The sequence below is a fragment of the Symsagittifera roscoffensis genome, chromosome 2 (assembly GCF_963678635.1).
Source record: "Symsagittifera roscoffensis chromosome 2, txSymRosc1.1, whole genome shotgun sequence".
NCBI lineage: Eukaryota > Metazoa > Xenacoelomorpha > Acoela > Convolutidae > Symsagittifera > Symsagittifera roscoffensis.
In genome coordinates this window covers 46542546-46560437 of record NC_087063.1, presented here as the reverse complement: position 1 = coordinate 46560437, position 17892 = coordinate 46542546, and the positions used below count along the sequence as shown (strand labels likewise).

The window sequence follows — 17892 nt, the reverse complement described above, 5'->3', positions numbered from 1 at the left end:
GTGTGCGAAGCGCACCTTCGCCAGTGTTGAAACTTAAAATATGGGGCTCGTGTCTAGATACTAATCACTATTTTGCTATTTTTGTTTTCAAGACAGGAACATCAAGTTATTCAACCTCTTCGATAACAATCCAATCCTCTGGGCTCTTGTGGACTTACTGGCTCAAGCTAGACCCATGCTATGCCATATCTTATCCGTACTATCTTCTCTTCTGCATGTGATAATCACGTTTTGGGAATCAAATCGCAGTCCAGACACAGAAAGAAATGCTAAAAATCTATTCTACTCGAAGCGTCTTCTAGCTATGATGGAGGAATCGCAGTTTATTCCGAAACAACTGGCTATTCTGCAGAATACGTTCGAAGATATCTCGCCTTTTGAGCTGGCGTCTATTTTGACCATATGCTGGAGATATGTACAGGTTAGCATCTCAACTTCACTCAGCTTTAATAGGTTTTTATCGTAGCTCCAACTAGCATAACAAGACTGCTCGTAGCAGGGCAAACTGGTCTGGAATAGTTTTTGGTAACTGAATCATTTGATAGCTTTCTTTTTTAATGAAAAAAGTTTTCATGAAAATGTGGGTCTAGTTAAGAGTAATGAACGTAGTGAAGACTCTTAAATAGGTCTTGCTGATTTTTTTTCAGGAAAAGTCTTAAAAGTCTCTAATAACTACAGATGTGCATTCATACATATTGATGCATTTATAAATGCACTTAGGTATATATGCACTTTTTGAGTTCAAATGAAATTCATCTGCTGAAAGCGACGTGAGTAGCACTCTCCAAATGCGAACGTGAAAATGGCGCAAAAAGTGAACGATTTCTAGTTTCGAAAGTGGAATTTAATTTTTTTAGATTTGCAGTGGAAGAAAAAACTTTACCTATTGATCTAGTTTTTTCTAGTTGGGTTCATGTTATCAAAAAAGCGTCAATCATAAATTGTTCTAGAATTTCAAAGAGCTTAAACGGCATTTTTTTCTTTGAAATTCGAAGTTGAGGGCTATGTTCTAGTAGTGTGGTGGTACAAAGCGGGGTTGTTTCGCGAATGGTCAAACGTTTGAATCCGAGACCAAGCCAGTTTTTTCTAAGAGTCGATGAACGTAGTTAAGACTCTTCTATAGCTCGCGATGAGTTTTTTCTCGTGTTTCTTACATGTTATATATTGGGGCTCAAGTTTACTTTTTCGCGGTTTGACTTCTGGTTTCTGATTTCCGAAGGATATTGCAGTCGGGTACTAGACTTTTTTCCCGTAAATAACATAGTTCACAGGACTCCTCGTGATACCGTGGTTCATAATGATTTCAAATTTCTCAGTGTCTCCTGCGCGTTTGTCCTGGAGGTAACGATTATGCCTTGGATGGCAATAGTCCTGGGTTCAAATCTGAAATATTACGGTTCAAAAAATTTACAGCCTATTATTTGTCTGCCTATATTTTTTTGGCTTAGTTGCCACATCTAAGAATCATTTTTTGCTTCAAACATTTTTCACTGTAGTTGCTTTAAGTATTTTGGCCGAATTGAACTTGTTTGTTACATTGGGTGTAATTTTACTAGCTCGGTATGTGAAAATTTATTTTTTTCCTTTTTTGTTTTTTATCGGCTTAATTTATATCGACCTAGTGGCCTCCTATTGCGTCGTTTGGGGATCGAAAAGTTTTTATATGCGTGCTTGTGTTCTGAGTGGAAAAGGGACATCAAATTTTTCGGAGTAAAAGGTTTCCGCCCAGGCTTTGTTACCGCTTGGTTATTATAAATTAAAATTCAATTAACCACCAGGCGCATCTGGAGTAGAGGTAACCCAACTGCTTGAGACCGCAAAGGGTTGCGGTTCGAATCAGTCCGGGACTTTTTTAAACTAGAAATGATTTTTTTGAAATATTGGTTTCTTTCTAGCCTTCTGAAAGGTTTTTGTGAAGTTGATGATGCTGGCAATTTTTTTTCCGGGCTTTTTAGGCGTGTTGAAAAAGTTTTTGACAACCACAATTTTTGAAGTATTTTTTTTAATCTTTGTTTTAAATCATAATTTAAATTTGTATCGCAAGTGGAGCGAAGCTCAGCTTCGCCTCTGTTTATTTTCATTCAAATTTTAAAGTTTGAGTTTTACTAAGCGCTCATTGCTGGTTGAATGCTTAGTAATTTTATCCTAAGTTATAAGTCTCACCTTAGATCGTCAAGTTGTCTTGACAAAAGTTAGAGTAGAAACAATAGTTAGAAAAGGTATGAATTAATTAGTTGGTTAGATACAAAGCACTGGGTTATTAGATTATATAAATGAATCGAACAGCTTAAAGAAATATACCTATGAGGGGAGGTTGAGCTAATCTTATTTTGTTCATCAAAATTTTATCTTCTTACTAAGGTCGGTGCCTGATTAGTATGTATGGTTGCCCTTGATTTTGTCCAAGTCAGCACTTCTGGTTGGGTCGTCTGAATCGTCTTGCCGTAGTCCTTAGGGTACTTGTAGTCCAGACTTCCTCAGGTGTGGGTCTCTCGAGTATCTCGATTTATAATTTTATCGAACTTTAAATGAGAATTTATTCTCTATTTTATTTGTGAAAAAGGCTAGTTTAATTTTATTGTAAAGGCAGAAAAGAAAAATTATTTATTTTGAAAAGATCTGACTGAAGAGATCTGACTTGCTGCTTACTGAGCAAAATGAAACACTGAAGATTTCAGGCCAGTCCTTTTGCTCGTAAGCATAAACCGGCGGCTGATTCAATCTTTAATTATTCAGATTTCACCTGCTCCTTTGTTCTCCCTTTTTAATAAGGGAATTTTCAACTAGTTTTTATTTGATTTTTTCAAATCAAATATCTTCAACTTATTAGTCCCCTTTGATGAAAACCGCAGCCTTCAGTTTGTCTTATTAAAAATTCATATTACTCTCTCTGATGCATCATATTGCAGGTGCACCTCTGCTTAATCAAAGCAAGGAGAATTTCAGTGCAGCCGGCGAGACTGCTAAATATTTATCCAGTTTGTTTCAAGTTAAGTTAAAAGGGACGTATTAATAATCGCCGCCCTTTTAAAATATTGAGCATGAAAAAATGAGAAAAATTGGACAAGTATTTAAAAAGGAGTGGATTTTCAAAACAAGATTTTATAGTCCTAAAAAGAGTAAATCAGTCAATATCTGATTTAGTGAAAAGAGGCTTTAATTTAAATGGCACGCTCCAATATAGAATTGGGTCGTTAAATAAACAATTAAGACAATGGTCTTTTGTGTATGTGTAGTATTTCGCAATACTACAACTCACCCCTTTTTTTAGAAAATTAAGCTGTTCGATTCTTACAGTTACCATGGTGAAAATTTAAACACTTTACTGGTTAAATACTATAGTTATAAAATTTAAAAAGAACATCAAATGAAAAGGTTGAAAAGATAAGTTAGGTTTTATCTAGAGCTTCCTTCCGGCTTCTAGCTCCACATTGTATGATCTGAGGATCGCTATCTTCCTCTGTGAAGCCTCAAGTTTTTGTTGCAACTTCACGATTTTCTTCTTTTTAATTTTGTTTTTGATTCGTAGTCTGCTCATTCCGTCCGTAAGTTGTTGAATGTCGTCCTGTTCTTCCTGTCTGTTTTTTATATGGTTCGGAAAAGCAGTTATTCCCTCGAACGGGATGGTGACTTGCGTGCCTCCTGCCTTGAGGATGTAGCCGTGTTCCTCCCTCTTCTTTAATTTCCAGAAGTTGTTTTCGTTCTTTATAACCACTTCTGGCTGGGTTATGAAGTCGATAGGCATCATCGCCTTTTCCATTGTCATTGAATTGACGACTTCAATGAACGATGGTAGTTTCCATCTGTTATAATTTTCCTTTATTGAGTACTTTAAACTCGTTATATATTTTGGATTTTCCGTATCCAATTTGGTTTCTCTGCACTTCTGCAGTTCCAATCTTTGGGTTAAATTGGGAAAATTGCGAGGATTCTTATTTAACCCGTCGTCCATTGACAAAGATTGTACTGCTACAGGTTTTCGTTGTTTCTTCCTGCGAGGCAGCTTTCTTTTAAACTCCTCTGGTGCTGGGTCTGAATTTCTGCAGTTCCAGTTTAAAATTGGGTCGTATTCCATTTGCTAAACATCAATAAAAAATGACCAAATTTTCAAAATCCCGAATTACATTCGGATATTAGGGCTAATTATCAAATCTTTGAACAATGAAGGACAAAGTGTAAAATTGTATATATATAAAAGGTGGAAAATATAATCTTGTGGTTTCACACAAACCCACCACGGAAAACAAATGAAGAAAGACGATCATGGTGTTTATTAACCACAGGAATACAAATGAAGAAAGACGATCATGGTGTTTATTAACCACAGGAATAAAGCATTTTCCGACACTGAGTTAAGCTCAGATATTAAACTTATGTAGTTAAAGCAAAAATGGAAATTTTAGGCATTAATTAACCCCTAATATAAAAGTATGTCCACCTGGTTGTCATAACCAGCAATTTTTGTTACATTTTTTGATAGAAAAAACAAAAGATTTAAATTAGAATCAAATCAAAATGAAATATCGTAGAAAAGGAAAATTAAACAGACAATTTGCAAACTGTATAGTTTTCAAAAAGATAAGTTTATTAGTTTATCTTTGGTTTTAATCCTCTGCATCAATCCATGTTCACATCTTTAGTACAGAAAGTCATCCTGAACTTTATGATGCAAAAATTTAACGTAAACAATCTTAAGGATGATGTGGTCCAATTTTCAAAGTGTTGCTTCTGAAAATTTGTTGTTTTTGAGGGTTTAAATGCCTGCATGTTGTGGATTTTGGGCTACCGAATTGATATTTTGGCCAAATTGTGAGGAGTGAATCATAAGAGTCTCAAAGGCTGCATACAGCCACCAACAAGCACTTGCGTTGTTTAAAGAATATGGTACCATAATTTTAAAAAGGCTACATGAAGCCACCAACAAATGCTGGCATAAATCTGCGGCGGGTCGGGTCGAAAAACGTTGTTCGCCCATTTTTTGATAAAGAATATTGATGAAAATTTTTATCAATGTGTTGAGAAGAAAGGAGGTGATATCTCCCTTTTTGATGAATTTCTTCTAGTTTGCATTTTGTAACTTGAAAACTACAAAGATGATAATTATTGTCATCGGTCCCTACTTGGGCCCTAAGAGGAATCCGATGGTGCAAATTAACTTCGCAGAATGAGTTTGTTACAATCTTACATTGGCTAGTTCTTTCATCAAAGGTTTCACTCTATTAATTCTCGTTATTGCACGTAGGGTAATTTGACATTCCCTTAAGTTTAATACTGAATTTTCAGTTAATAAAACCGCCTGAAAATGAATTCATTATAGACTCGTAACACTGTAATATTTGAAACTCCTGGCCTTTTGCAGTTTTTTTGCAAATATATTGAAGTCGAAAAACTTTTTTTTGTCTGAGCCATTGGCTTCCGATCCCTCTATCTTTATTTGATTCTGAGGATGGTCCAAAATTGTAAGCGTACTTGACTGTTTTCGATCTCGGTTAAGAATTAAATCCGTGTTCATGCATTTTGGCATATCCCCTTAGGTGTCATACAGAACCGCTGTTCATTGTAGTATATTTGTTGGATAATACTCGTAATCTTATTTTTTAGTAAGATTAAATTAGATTTACTGCTCAGTATACAAAATGTTAGGTAAAATAACAAAGTTAAAGCGTTATAAAAGCTTTAATGAAAATTAATGTTTTAAAGCACGAAGAAACGGGTTTATTTTATTTCTATGTTTTCAAACGTTTGGCCTATTACACCTTTGTTTATATCTACTTTTGATTCTCTGGAATTTTTTAGTACGATAGGCATTGACTTAACTTCATTTCTACAATAAGTGCTTTTTGCATTAATGCCTTTTTGTTCTAAGGACTTATCAATTCTAAACGATGTTCCTACTTTGAAAACCATGCCTGCTGGAGAAATTGAAATTACGCGGGATGATTTTGGTGCAATAGTTATATTTTTATCAAGAAGTACATTTTGATAAAAGCTTAGATATGGATAACTTTTGCTTCTTATAACACTGATAGGAACTGTTATATCTGGGTATTGTTTTAATTCTAAGTTTAAATTTGGAAAATTTAACGATTTAAAGTTGTGAGAAATGAAATCCATTCCTAATATATTTAGATGGCATCCGTTCTCGGCTGAAATCCATGCTTTGATTTTTACCGGATTATCAGTGTTTGTACCAAAAGTTGATTCAAAATTAGTATAACCTATAAGTTTAAGTTTTTCTCCATTCACAGCAACTGTGTTTGATCTAGATTTATTCAACTGTAGAGGCTGTATTTTACAAAATTGTTCATAACTGTCAAAATTAATAAGCGAACATGTTGCTCCAGTGTCTAGTAGAAATTGAGTTTCCAGACCGTTATTTTTATTTTTGTCTCCGACGGGATGTTGGTATAAATTAATATATAATTGTATTTTTGGTTCAGACGGAGACTGATCTAGTTTAAATTAGCAAGTTCACACTCATTATCGGTATAGTCTCCTGGAATGTCATCATCACTAAAGTTGTGGATCTGGTAAGGTGAATGATAATCGTTATTTTCGTTGAAGTGTTTCTTACTGTTCGACCTGTCATGCGATTGAGAACTTTCATTGAAGTTTGACAAGTGCCTGAACTCTTGCTGAGAGTTTATGTCATTGAAATTGTTGTCTACTCTTGACCTACTCTTGCTATAGTTATGGTGACTTCTGTTTGAATTCTCTCTTAATTGAAGCGAGTTATAATTTTGCTCCTGTTGATCGTTATATTTAAAGCAATGGCTTATCGTGTGGCCTGACATGCAACACCAGTTGCAAAACATTGGGTTGTTTTGTTTGTTTCTTTGCTCATGTGGATTATAAGCTGCGTTTATTTTATGATCTTTCATTAGTCCTGTTAACTCTTTAAGTTGATCCTTTATTCCCTCTATTTCCAATTTATTATCTATGCTACTGGATGCTGTTCCGATAAAATCTCTACTTATTGCAAAACTTAAGTCTTTTGTAGCAATATGATCTTTTAATTGCTGCCAAGTTGCGGGTGGATTCTCAATTAGGAATTGATGCGCCTTTTGTTTTAAGCCTAGCGGGCTTAAGCCACGTACAAAGAATTCCATTTTCTTTGCTGTTCTTTGATCATCATTAAAAGTTGGATTAGGCCATCCACGGTCTACTGCGGTGCTTAATCTATGTATGTAGCTTTTAATGAATTCATTAGGTTGTCTTTTTATGTTTTCTGCTTCCATTCGTCTCCTATACTTATCCTTATCATCAGTGAATCTATCTATGAATTGATCTCTTATCTCATTCCAAGGTAAGTTTGCTGCTAATCCCTGATACCATTGAGCGGCTGGGCCTCTTAATATTGAACCAAATAAGGCTCTTTGTCTGTTATCATATGCGTCTTGTTCGTCACCTGCGTCTCCTGGTCTAGTGCCTAGGGAAAATGCTATCTTTTTCTCTACTATATCAAGAAAATCTCTTGCATCTTCATTCGGATCTAAGCCGGTAAACTTTTCGAGAGCTAAATCTGGGTATGCTACTACGTTTGCCATTTTTGTTTAATTCACTCAATGTTTTCTTAACAATATATAAAGGGTTTGGATGTGTTCTGTACTGATCAATTGTACGGACTAAAATATTTGTATTTAAGTTACAATGAAGTTTGCTGGTTTCAATGAATACGAGTTTTTGTTAGATAGATCAATAGTGCTATGGGGCTGTTTAAGCTTTTTTAAGATAGAAGTTATCTCTGGGGTATTGCTGCTGGAGAGAATGGTTAATTCGTGAATATTTTAGTGTGGGTGTTTGGACAAAATTGTGATTTGATCTTTTTGGATATTGGTGATATACCATATAATTTTTGTGGATTTATTTTAATTTTAGTTTTAAATGAAATGCTGTTGTATTTACTTGATAAAAGTTGGTCATAGCATTTTACATCATTTTAGGGACATAAATATTTATTTAGGGAATGATAAACAATATAAAGTATATTTAAATTTTTCTTATGAACTTGTTATGATTTATTTTTTGTTAAGGAAAAATTTGTGTTGTCAATAAAAAATGATTAAAATACAAGTAGTTTTGTGCTTGGGTATATCATGATATCAAAAAGCAATCGGGAGTGAAGCAATTAATCGTACTTGCGGTATATAAATTATCTTATTTGGTATTTTTATTTGCTTAAGAATTGTGTCAATTTCTGGAGTGTATCGTCAAAAAAAGACGTATAATTCGTGTTTATCGTCGTTAGGGTGTTTTGCTAGTATACTAATATGATCTTTTTCAGTGTTAGTGATTTACCATATGATGTTAGAGACTTTATTTCCTAATTTGAGTTTTAAATTTATTGTACTGACGTCAATTTTAAAATTTGTTGACATTAATTTTTACGATGTTTGTTTTCTTTTTCTTGAGCTAAGTTGTACTATTTGATTAGTATGTTTTAGAGTAATGAAAACCTCTTAGGAATTTTTGAATATTAACAAAGGTTATTAATAATAAGATAAGGAAATAAAAATTTTCTTTGGAAAAAAAAAATTTTTCTAAATTTTTTTCTAAGTTTTTCAAGTTTTTTATTTGCTGATTCCTTAACTGAAACCTAAAACTTTGTTCAAGTGAAGTTTTGTTGATGCTATGGTATGGTTAACAGTATAACTATATGCCTTTATTGGTTATTATTGGTTCAAAACTTATTTTTTTTGTTAAAAATTTTTAGAAAATTTTTTGACTGAAACGATAATCTGAAACCTGAAACTATGGTAGCTGAAGTTGAGATTTTTTTAATCTTAAAATTTTCTATACGCTTTATTATATCTGGTTTTCGCTTTATCTTGCAAAAAAATTCGAGAAAACCGAATCTTTTGATATCTTAAACTCTCTCAAACTCGGTGCATGAAAATAAAAAGTTGGTTTTTGATAGCTGGTCTAGTGTAAATTGGAATTTTGAACAGGTTTGTAGCTTCAAAATCAAAAATTTGTTTGCGGAAACCTAAGTTTTTGGGGCTGAAACTATGATTTCTAGAACTGAAACTATGGTTTGACCACTTGGTTTTAGAGTTTTGAGATTGAAAATTTAGGTTGGTCTCTCTGATATATTTCTATTCCAGCAATAAAATTGCCAAAAAGATGAAAATTTTAGCCTAAAACGAGGATTTTAGTTTTCTGAAACTATGAGTTTGAGGGCTCAAACTAACACCTTCTAGAAGTTTTTTGAGTTTAAAAATTTGTTAGTGCATTAAGGATTCCTATTATCTTTCAATATTTCACAAAAATTTCACTTGGGAAGCAAGATTTTTGGTTCTGAAACCAAAAACACCAATTCTGAAACGTACGTTTCAGCCTTAGGAACCAAAATTTAAAATTGGTTTGGTGGGTTTTAACACCGTTAGTTTTCTCTAGAAAGTCAAAATTCGGCGTTCGGAGCTCAATTTTGAGACCAAAAACTCAATTTTTGTGTTCTGAAACCTGAAACTAACAAAAACGTACCATTTAAGACCAGGTTTTTGACTTATGGTATCCAAATTTGGGTTTGACTAGTTCAACTTTTGCTGTTTTACCCGAATCCGTTTACAGAAACTTGAAATTTTGACCGGAAACTATACTTATTTTAACTGAAACGTTTGACCCTATAACTGAAACCTAGACTGAAACCAAAAATTTTGGCTGGTAAAAATCAATTTTTTATTTCTTATGCTATCATATGAAACCTATTTTATCAATATAAAGTGGATGTGTCAGTGTTTTAAACTTAGTTTTTGTTGTAAAACCTGATATTTTTGTGCTGAAACTAAAACTTGGTGTTTGGTGTTATGTGGTTAACGTTTAAGATTGGTTTTAGTGCGTAATCTTATTGTTTATTAGGTGTATATTTAAACTGTGTTAAAAAAAATTAATGATTTATTAAAAAACACTCAAATCCGTTCCTTCATTTTTGGTTTTTGTTATTTTCTTCCTTAGTTTCAGTAATTGGTAGCTTTACTGATGGATGATTTAGGTTTAAATTACGTTAAGGTGGATAGAATTAAAATGAGTTTAAGAAAAGTTGAGGATAAGCCTCGAGAATTGATGAAGGATTAGAATAAATAGCAACAAGCGTGGATGGTTTGAGATAATGTGATGAAGAATTCAATTTATCATACAATTTAGGGTACTCTTAGATCGCACATATGACCACTTAACCCCCTCGAAAAAATAATTGAAGATATTTAATAAGTTTTTGAGCACTTAAGTTTAATACAGAATTTCGTTAATTTTAGTGATGATAACTTTAAACTGAAGTTTTGGCATGTAATTAGTGGATTACTGGACAAAACGGGTATATCTTACTAGCGGACTTAGGCAGAGAACGATTCTTTCAGAAATTTTATATATTATTATAATAATAGATAATAGTTAAGTTCATGAGCTAATGTCAGTTAGAAAGCCGTCTAATAGACCTCGAGATGGAGGGATATCGTGGGCGACTGCTAGCGCAAGGGATGCTTTCGCAAGAACCCTACTAGGAATATCTGTCAAGTAGAAGACAATGAAATTGTGTTTCTATCGAAAGATACCCATTGTCTCTGGCTTTTTGAGGTTGAAAACTAATCTGACAAATACTCACAGATCCTAAGAATAATATATTTTTATAATTTTAAAAGCTGTTTCTAGTTTGTTGGAAAAAGAATTTCTTAAGGAGTAGTTCTCTGCTGCGGTCGCACCAGTTTTACTAAGCGCTCATTGCTGGTTGAATGCTTAGTAATTTTATCCTAAGTTATAAGTCTCACCTTAGATCGTCAAGTTGTCTTGACAAAAGTTAGAGTAGAAACAATAGTTAGAAAAGGTATGAATTAATTAGTTGGTTAGATACAAAGCACTGGGTTATTAGATTATATAAATGAATCGAACAGCTTAAAGAAATATACCTATGAGGGGAGGTTGAGCTAATCTTATTTTGTTCATCAAAATTTTATCTTCTTACTAAGGTCGGTGCCTGATTAGTATGTATGGTTGCCCTTGATTTTGTCCAAGTCAGCACTTCTGGTTGGGTCGTCTGAATCGTCTTGCCGTAGTCCTTAGGGTACTTGTAGTCCAGACTTCCTCAGGTGTGGGTCTCTCGAGTATCTCGATTTATAATTTTATCGAACTTTAAATGAGAATTTATTCTCTATTTTATTTGTGAAAAAGGCTAGTTTAATTTTATTGTAAAGGCAGAAAAGAAAAATTATTTATTTTGAAAAGATCTGACTGAAGAGATCTGACTTGCTGCTTACTGAGCAAAATGAAACACTGAAGATTTCAGGCCAGTCCTTTTGCTCGTAAGCATAAACCGGCGGCTGATTCAATCTTTAATTATTCAGATTTCACCTGCTCCTTTGTTCTCCCTTTTTAATAAGGGAATTTTCAACTAGTTTTTATTTGATTTTTTCAAATCAAATATCTTAACTTATTAGTCCCCTTTGATGAAAACCGCAGCCTTCAGTTTGTCTTATTAAAAATTCATATTACTCTCTCTGATGCATCATATTGCAGGTGCACCTCTGCTTAATCAAAGCAAGGAGAATTTCAGTGCAGCCGGCGAGACTGCTAAATATTTATCCAGTTTGTTTCAAGTTAAGTTAAAAGGGACGTATTAATAATCGCCGCCCTTTTAAAATATTGAGCATGAAAAAATGAGAAAAATTGGACAAGTATTTAAAAAGGAGTGGATTTTCAAAACAAGATTTTATAGTCCTAAAAAGAGTAAATCAGTCAATATCTGATTTAGTGAAAAGAGGCTTTAATTTAAATGGCACGCTCCAATATAGAATTGGGTCGTTAAATAAACAATTAAGACAATGGTCTTTTGTGTATGTGTAGTATTTCGCAATACTACAGAGTCGTGCACGGAATTAATATGACCAATTAGCTTACCTCAATTTAATTTAGAACTTGTTTGAGAAAATAGGCCGAAAAAGCTGATTAGGCCATAATTCACAACTGTCCCCAAAAAATGCTTTTTTTTCGGCAAGTTTCCTTGCAGGTCTTCGATTTTCTCGAAGAAGGGAGGATTTTCAAATTGGTTTCTCCCAAATCTTTATAAAGACCCTCTAAAAAGCCTTTAAAAAGTTTTAGAGTCAGTCAGCCAAAAATGGATATCTCACAATAGTACAAAGGTTGGGTCAGTCAGCCAAAAATGGATGTCTCACAATAGTACAAAGGTGGGGCAGGAGGGCTTTGCGTCGACAGGGGGGTCGAATCTCTAAGATGGGAAGGGGGTGTCCGCGCCCCATCACCGGTCTTCCCCTGAATATGCTGCTGCCTGCTTTCATATTTCTGGCTAATTGCATGGTTTTTCACTGTAAAGAATGAACAATTGTGTTGAGAATTGACAAAACATTATGACAACGTTAAATCACTTTTCGAATCTTGAAATTTAAAGTGTCAGAGGTGTATAGAAAACAGAGGTGTCAGAGGTGTATAGCCTTCATGGGTAAAGGATATAACCATCGAAGCATATATCATAATAGCTTTTCGTGTAACCGTTTCGTCCTTAAACATTTCGGATGTCAAATTGTTCTTTAAATTCGAGTGAAAAGTACAGGTTTGAATCAGCTATTCGTAACGTATCAATTTCTTTAGCCACTCCTTCAAAATACTTGGGTACAACCCACAACTGATTTGCGTGTTGATTAGCTGAAAGATAGAGAGCATAGCATAATGACTGGATGGCTCCTACCTTTATAAAAGCAAGCAATTTCAATTTCACTCTCCGAGATCTAATATCTTAGCAATTTTAAACTATTACTTTTAGCGTCCTTTCTATTTTTTTTACTTGCGATCAGCTCAGTGTTATATTACGAACCTACTTTTTTTTCTAACCTAATAGCAAATAAAAGTGTTCAATAAAAGTGTTCACATATTTGGAAATTTTATTGTAGCATTGCAAATTGCATAGCATCTGTTCTCTGCTTTGTTTGTGGCTAGTGTTTGGTGCCTATTTTCCGTGGCTACGTGACCGTGAGGCGACAATTCGTCGCAAGCGACGATTGGTCGCTAGCGACTATTCGCAGCATTTTTAAAAGGCGACAACTCGCACCAAGCGTCAATTCGTAGCAAGCGACAATTAGCAGCACGATTTATTGCCAATTAGGGGATTACCAAACTATGCGAGTTGAGCAACATGTTTTGCGGTGTTTGTGGGGGATCAAAATTCAACGGGCGATCAGACTTTTCAATTTAGCACCGGTTTTGAATTAAATACCAAATTGAAATGAATTAGCAGTAAAGATAGAGTAATTAAACGTTAGTAGCATCTAAAACACATTTGTTTCGATTCATTCGTTTCAAGTTCTTCTTGCAAATCATTACACTTTTTGATACCAATATGCCTATAAATTTTGTCATGAGCGCGAGCGAGGAAAACAGCAACTTGTCCACGATGGAGAAACTCTCAACTTAAATCGCCTTAACAGAATAACTGACAAATCCAGCTGGTGATGTGTCAAGAAACCGTTGCCGCCATCGAAGATGAAATAGTCAGCACATCTGAAAAACATGGTCACGAAAACATTCCAAAACTTTGACACGTGCGCGAACTTCAACTTTCAAAATTAAGAATTTTCCAATTTTTTTTTGAAAACATTAAAATAGCATGAATGCAAGGCGTGCGTTTCTGTGGGGGAAAACTGGCCACACCCATTGGAAAAATATATGTATATATATAATCGCTCAAACAGGCTAATTTTTTGAACACTGGGGGTATTTTTTTTGGGGGGGGGAGTCAAAAATGGGGGGGGGGGGTCAGAAACTCTGGGTATATTTGCCTCGAAATGGTTGTTAACTTACTTACGTACAAGTCACTCGCCAGAACTGTTCATCGACAACGAGTAACTTATTCCGGCCCCACTCAATCAAAGATATTGCAGTGCCTTTGAGTTGAGCAGGACCCTGAGGGGAGATAATTTCCTGCTTTTTGATTCGGGGGTCGGATGACAAAGACCGAATGTTAATATTTGCCACCGACGAGAACTTAGAAACTTTGGAAAGCAACACAGTCTGGCATTTAAAGCATGCCCCGAGTTATTTTACCAAAGTTTTGCAATTCATGCTATGGCTAATGATCACACTGTTCCATTAGTTTTTTTCTTCTTCAAAACAAAAGCGAAGAGCAATACATTTTGGTCTTCAGACAATTGAAAGTAATGAACCCAGGATTTGAGCCCTCACAGATTGTGGTAGACTTTGAGAAGGCTTCAGTTAACGCTTTTGAGAAGGTATTCAATGGAGTGACTATAAAAGGATGCCTTTCATTTCGCTCAGGCCAATTGGCGCAAAATTCAAGAGATTGGATTGGCACCAGTGTATCGAGAAGATAAAAAAAACACGCATGCTTCTAAAGTCATTCGTTGCTTTGGCACTGATGCCTGAGCTCGACTTTGAAATCGGCATGACTGCTTTGTGCTCTGAACTTTCTGACCAAAGCGACGAGTCCCCCTTATTTGATTACGCCGATTATTTCGAATCAACTTAAGTTGGAACTATCCTCCGAGGACGCAGAGGGGTTGCGCACTTCCCTATTTCACTCCTAAACCAGTTCGAGAACGCAAAAAATGAATGCAGAGAACCTATAATTCGGTGGAGGGATGGCATAGGGCCTTCCAGATGGGGATGTTGTGTGCTCACCCCGCAAGTTTATCCAGTTCCTGTGATAAGAACAAATTCCGTCGGACAATAAATTTAAAAGAAAAATTGCCCGAGAAAGAGCCGCCAAGATGGCAAAGTACGAAAAAAGTCAAGCCAGGTTAGTTGAACTCCTTAAACATTCTACTAACAATAATATTCTCAAGCAACTTGAGGGCCTCTCATCCAATTTTGATTTATAGTTTCTTTGTTCTGTAATTTAACCCTTTCCTGCATGACTAGTGTGTGAGATTCTAAATCTTTAGATCGCAGGTTTGAATCACAGAAGTAGCCGAATTTTTACCAATTCGAGGCTTATCGTGTTTTCGTAAGCCTGTGTTAAATTCGTTTTTAACTCAAATAAAAAGAAACCAACTGCAAAATCGAGCAAAGTTTTGCTATTTGAAGCCTGGAGATAGTGCGAAACTGTAAAGGTAACGAAAATCGCAATCGACTTCTAATCTTGAAAATAGATTTTAATTATTAGATTTTCAGGCGAAACAATAAATTCAACTATTGATCCAGTTTTCTCTAAGTTGTTCTAGAGCTTCAAGGCCATCTATTTTTTCTTGGAAATTCGAAAAACAGTTGGTTATTATTCTGTTTCCTTGCGTTCATTGACTGTTTTCCAATTGTCTGTTGGCTATGTAAATTTTGGGTTCAAAAGTTCTCGTTTTAACTATTCTTCGAAAAACTCATTTTGAAGTGAACCATGGAAATTTGTGGATTTGTTTAGGATAATTATCCTGACGTTGGAAGCTTCACCGTGAATGCATCTTCAGCAGGAAAATATCCATCGCGGAGTTTTATGAAAGGAATCCCGCAGCAGTACCTAGATTCGATCCACACTATATTTCTCACTAATATTCTTTCTCTTGGACATATGTTCCCACGATATCTTTCCCTACAGACTGTAAACACTTCATTTTGATTCTGAAATAAATCATTGTTTAATGAAAGCAAAATTAGTTTTTGGCGTTTAGCGAGTTTTATGAGAAGAGCTTGGAGTATGATCAGCTGTAGAAAAGTTTGAAAGACTAGCTTTAAAAAAAATTGACGCTCACGTCTACGCTTTCCATTAAAATAAATAAGACTGAAACTTCGAAATGAATTTTCACAAATTAAGTTCGTGTGGGAGTTAAAATGAACATAGCGAAGTCAATTTCATTTTAGTTATCATATTCTTTGAATTCTTATCTTTGACTTTTAATATGTTACTTAAATAGCCAATGACTCTTATATAGGTTGTGATGATGTTTTGTCCAGAAAAAGTCTGCCCTTGCAATAACCAGGGTATTGCGACCGTGTACTGAACTTGTTCCCGTGAGCAAATTTGTTCACAGGACGACTAAAATTGTTGGTCAATTTTATTTTAGTCATGGTATTCTGTTAATTCTTATCTTTGACCTTTAATATGTTGTTACTTTAATAGCCAATGACTCTTATATAGGTCGTAATGATGCTTTGTCCAGAAAAGTCTACCCTTGCAATAACCAGGGTATTGCGACCGTGTACTGAACTTGTTCCCGTGAGCAATATTGTTCACAGGACGACTGAAATTGTTGGTCAAATTCATTTTAGTTATAGTATTCTTTTAATTCTCATCTTTGACTTTTAATATGTTGTTTTTTTAATAGCCAATGACTCTTATATGGGTCGTGATGATTTTTTTGTCCAGAAAAAGTCTACCCTTGCAATAACCAGGGTATTGCGACCGTGTACTGAACTTGCTCTTGTGAGCAAATTTGTTCACAGGACGACGATTGAAATTGTTGGTCAATTTCATTTTAGTTATGGTATTCTGTTAATTCTTCTCTTTGAATTTTAATATGTTGTTACTTTAAATGCCAATGACTCGTATATATGTCGTGATGATGTTTTTTTAATATGTTGTTACTTTAAATGCCAATGACTCCTATATATGTCGTGATGATGTTTTGTCCAGAAAAAGTCTATACTTGCAAAAAGCAGGGTATTGCGACCGTGTTTTGAACTTGTTCCAGTGAACAAATTTGTTCACAGGACGAATGAAATTGTTGGTCAGTTTCAGTTTTTGTTATGATATCCATTTATATCTTATCTTCGACATTAAATATAATGTTACTTTAATAGCCAATGACTCTTTAATAGGTCGTGATGATGTTTTCTCCAGAAGAAGTCGACCCTTGTAATAACCAAGGTATTGCGATCCTGTACTGAACTTGTTCCCGTGAGCAAATTTGTTCACAGGACGACTAAAATTGTTGATCAATTCCATTTAAGTTATGGTATTCTGTTAATTGTTGTCTTTGACTTTTAATATGTTTACTTTAAATGCCAATGACTCGTATATATGTCGTGATGATGTTTTTTTAATATGTTGTTACTTTAAATGCCAATGACTCTTATATATGTCATGATGATGTTTTGTCCAGAAAAAGTCTATACTTGCAAAAACCAGGGTATTCCGACCGTGTTTTGAACTTTTTCCAGTGAAAAAATTTGTTCACAGGACGACTGAAATTGTTGGTCAATTTCAGTTTTTGTTATGATATCCATTTATATCTTATTTTCGACATTAAATATAATGTTACTTTAATAGCCAATGACTCTTTAATAGGTCGTGATGATGTTTTGTCCAGAAAAAATCGACCCTTGCAATAACCAGGGTATTGCGACCGTGTACTGAAATTATTCACGTGAGCAAATTTGTTCACAGGACGACTGAAATTGCTGATCAATTCCATTAAAGTTTTGGTATTCTGTTAAGTGTTATCGTTGACTTTAAATATGTTGTTACTTTAAATGCCAATGACCCCTATATATGTCGCGATGATGTTTTGTCCAGAAAAAATCTACCCTTGCAAAAACTAGGGTTTTGCGACCGTGTACTGAACTTGTTCCCTTGAGCAAATTTGTTCACAGGACGACTGAAATTGATGGTCATTTTCAGTTTTTGTTATGGTATTTGTTTATTTTTTATCTTTGGCATTAAATACAATGTTACTTTAATAGCCAATGACTCTTTAATAGGTCGTGATGATGTTTTTTCCAGAAGAAGTTGACCCGTGCAATAACCAGGGTATTGCGACCGTGTACTGATCTTGTTCCCTTGAGCAAACTTGTTCACATGACGAATGAAATTGTTGGTCAATTTCAGTTTTTTGTTATGGTATTTGTTTATATCTTATCTTTGACATTAAATATAATGTTACTTCAATAGACAATGACTCTTAAATAGGTTGTGATGATGTTTTGTCCAGAAAAATTCTACCC

The 17892-nt window shown here is 34.6% G+C and overlaps 1 protein-coding gene across 4 annotated transcripts in view; it reads left to right on the top strand.

The window, feature by feature from the left end:
• LOC134838939 (integrator complex subunit 5-like) overlaps positions 1 to 15606 on the top strand; it is a 30504-nt gene extending 14898 nt beyond the window's left edge. For 3 of the 4 annotated variants that reach the window (XM_063854299.1, XM_063854301.1, XM_063854302.1), the window contains 2 exons: positions 93 to 421; positions 15374 to 15606. In XM_063854299.1, the coding sequence (XP_063710369.1) occupies positions 93 to 421; positions 15374 to 15568 (524 nt within the window). In that variant the 3' untranslated portion in view covers positions 15569 to 15606. Of the gene's footprint in view, positions 1 to 92; positions 422 to 12896; positions 13691 to 15373 lie in introns of those variants that run through there. The other variant, XM_063854300.1, reaches the window with a different exon arrangement.
• Positions 15607 to 17892: the final 2286 nt, after the last annotated feature.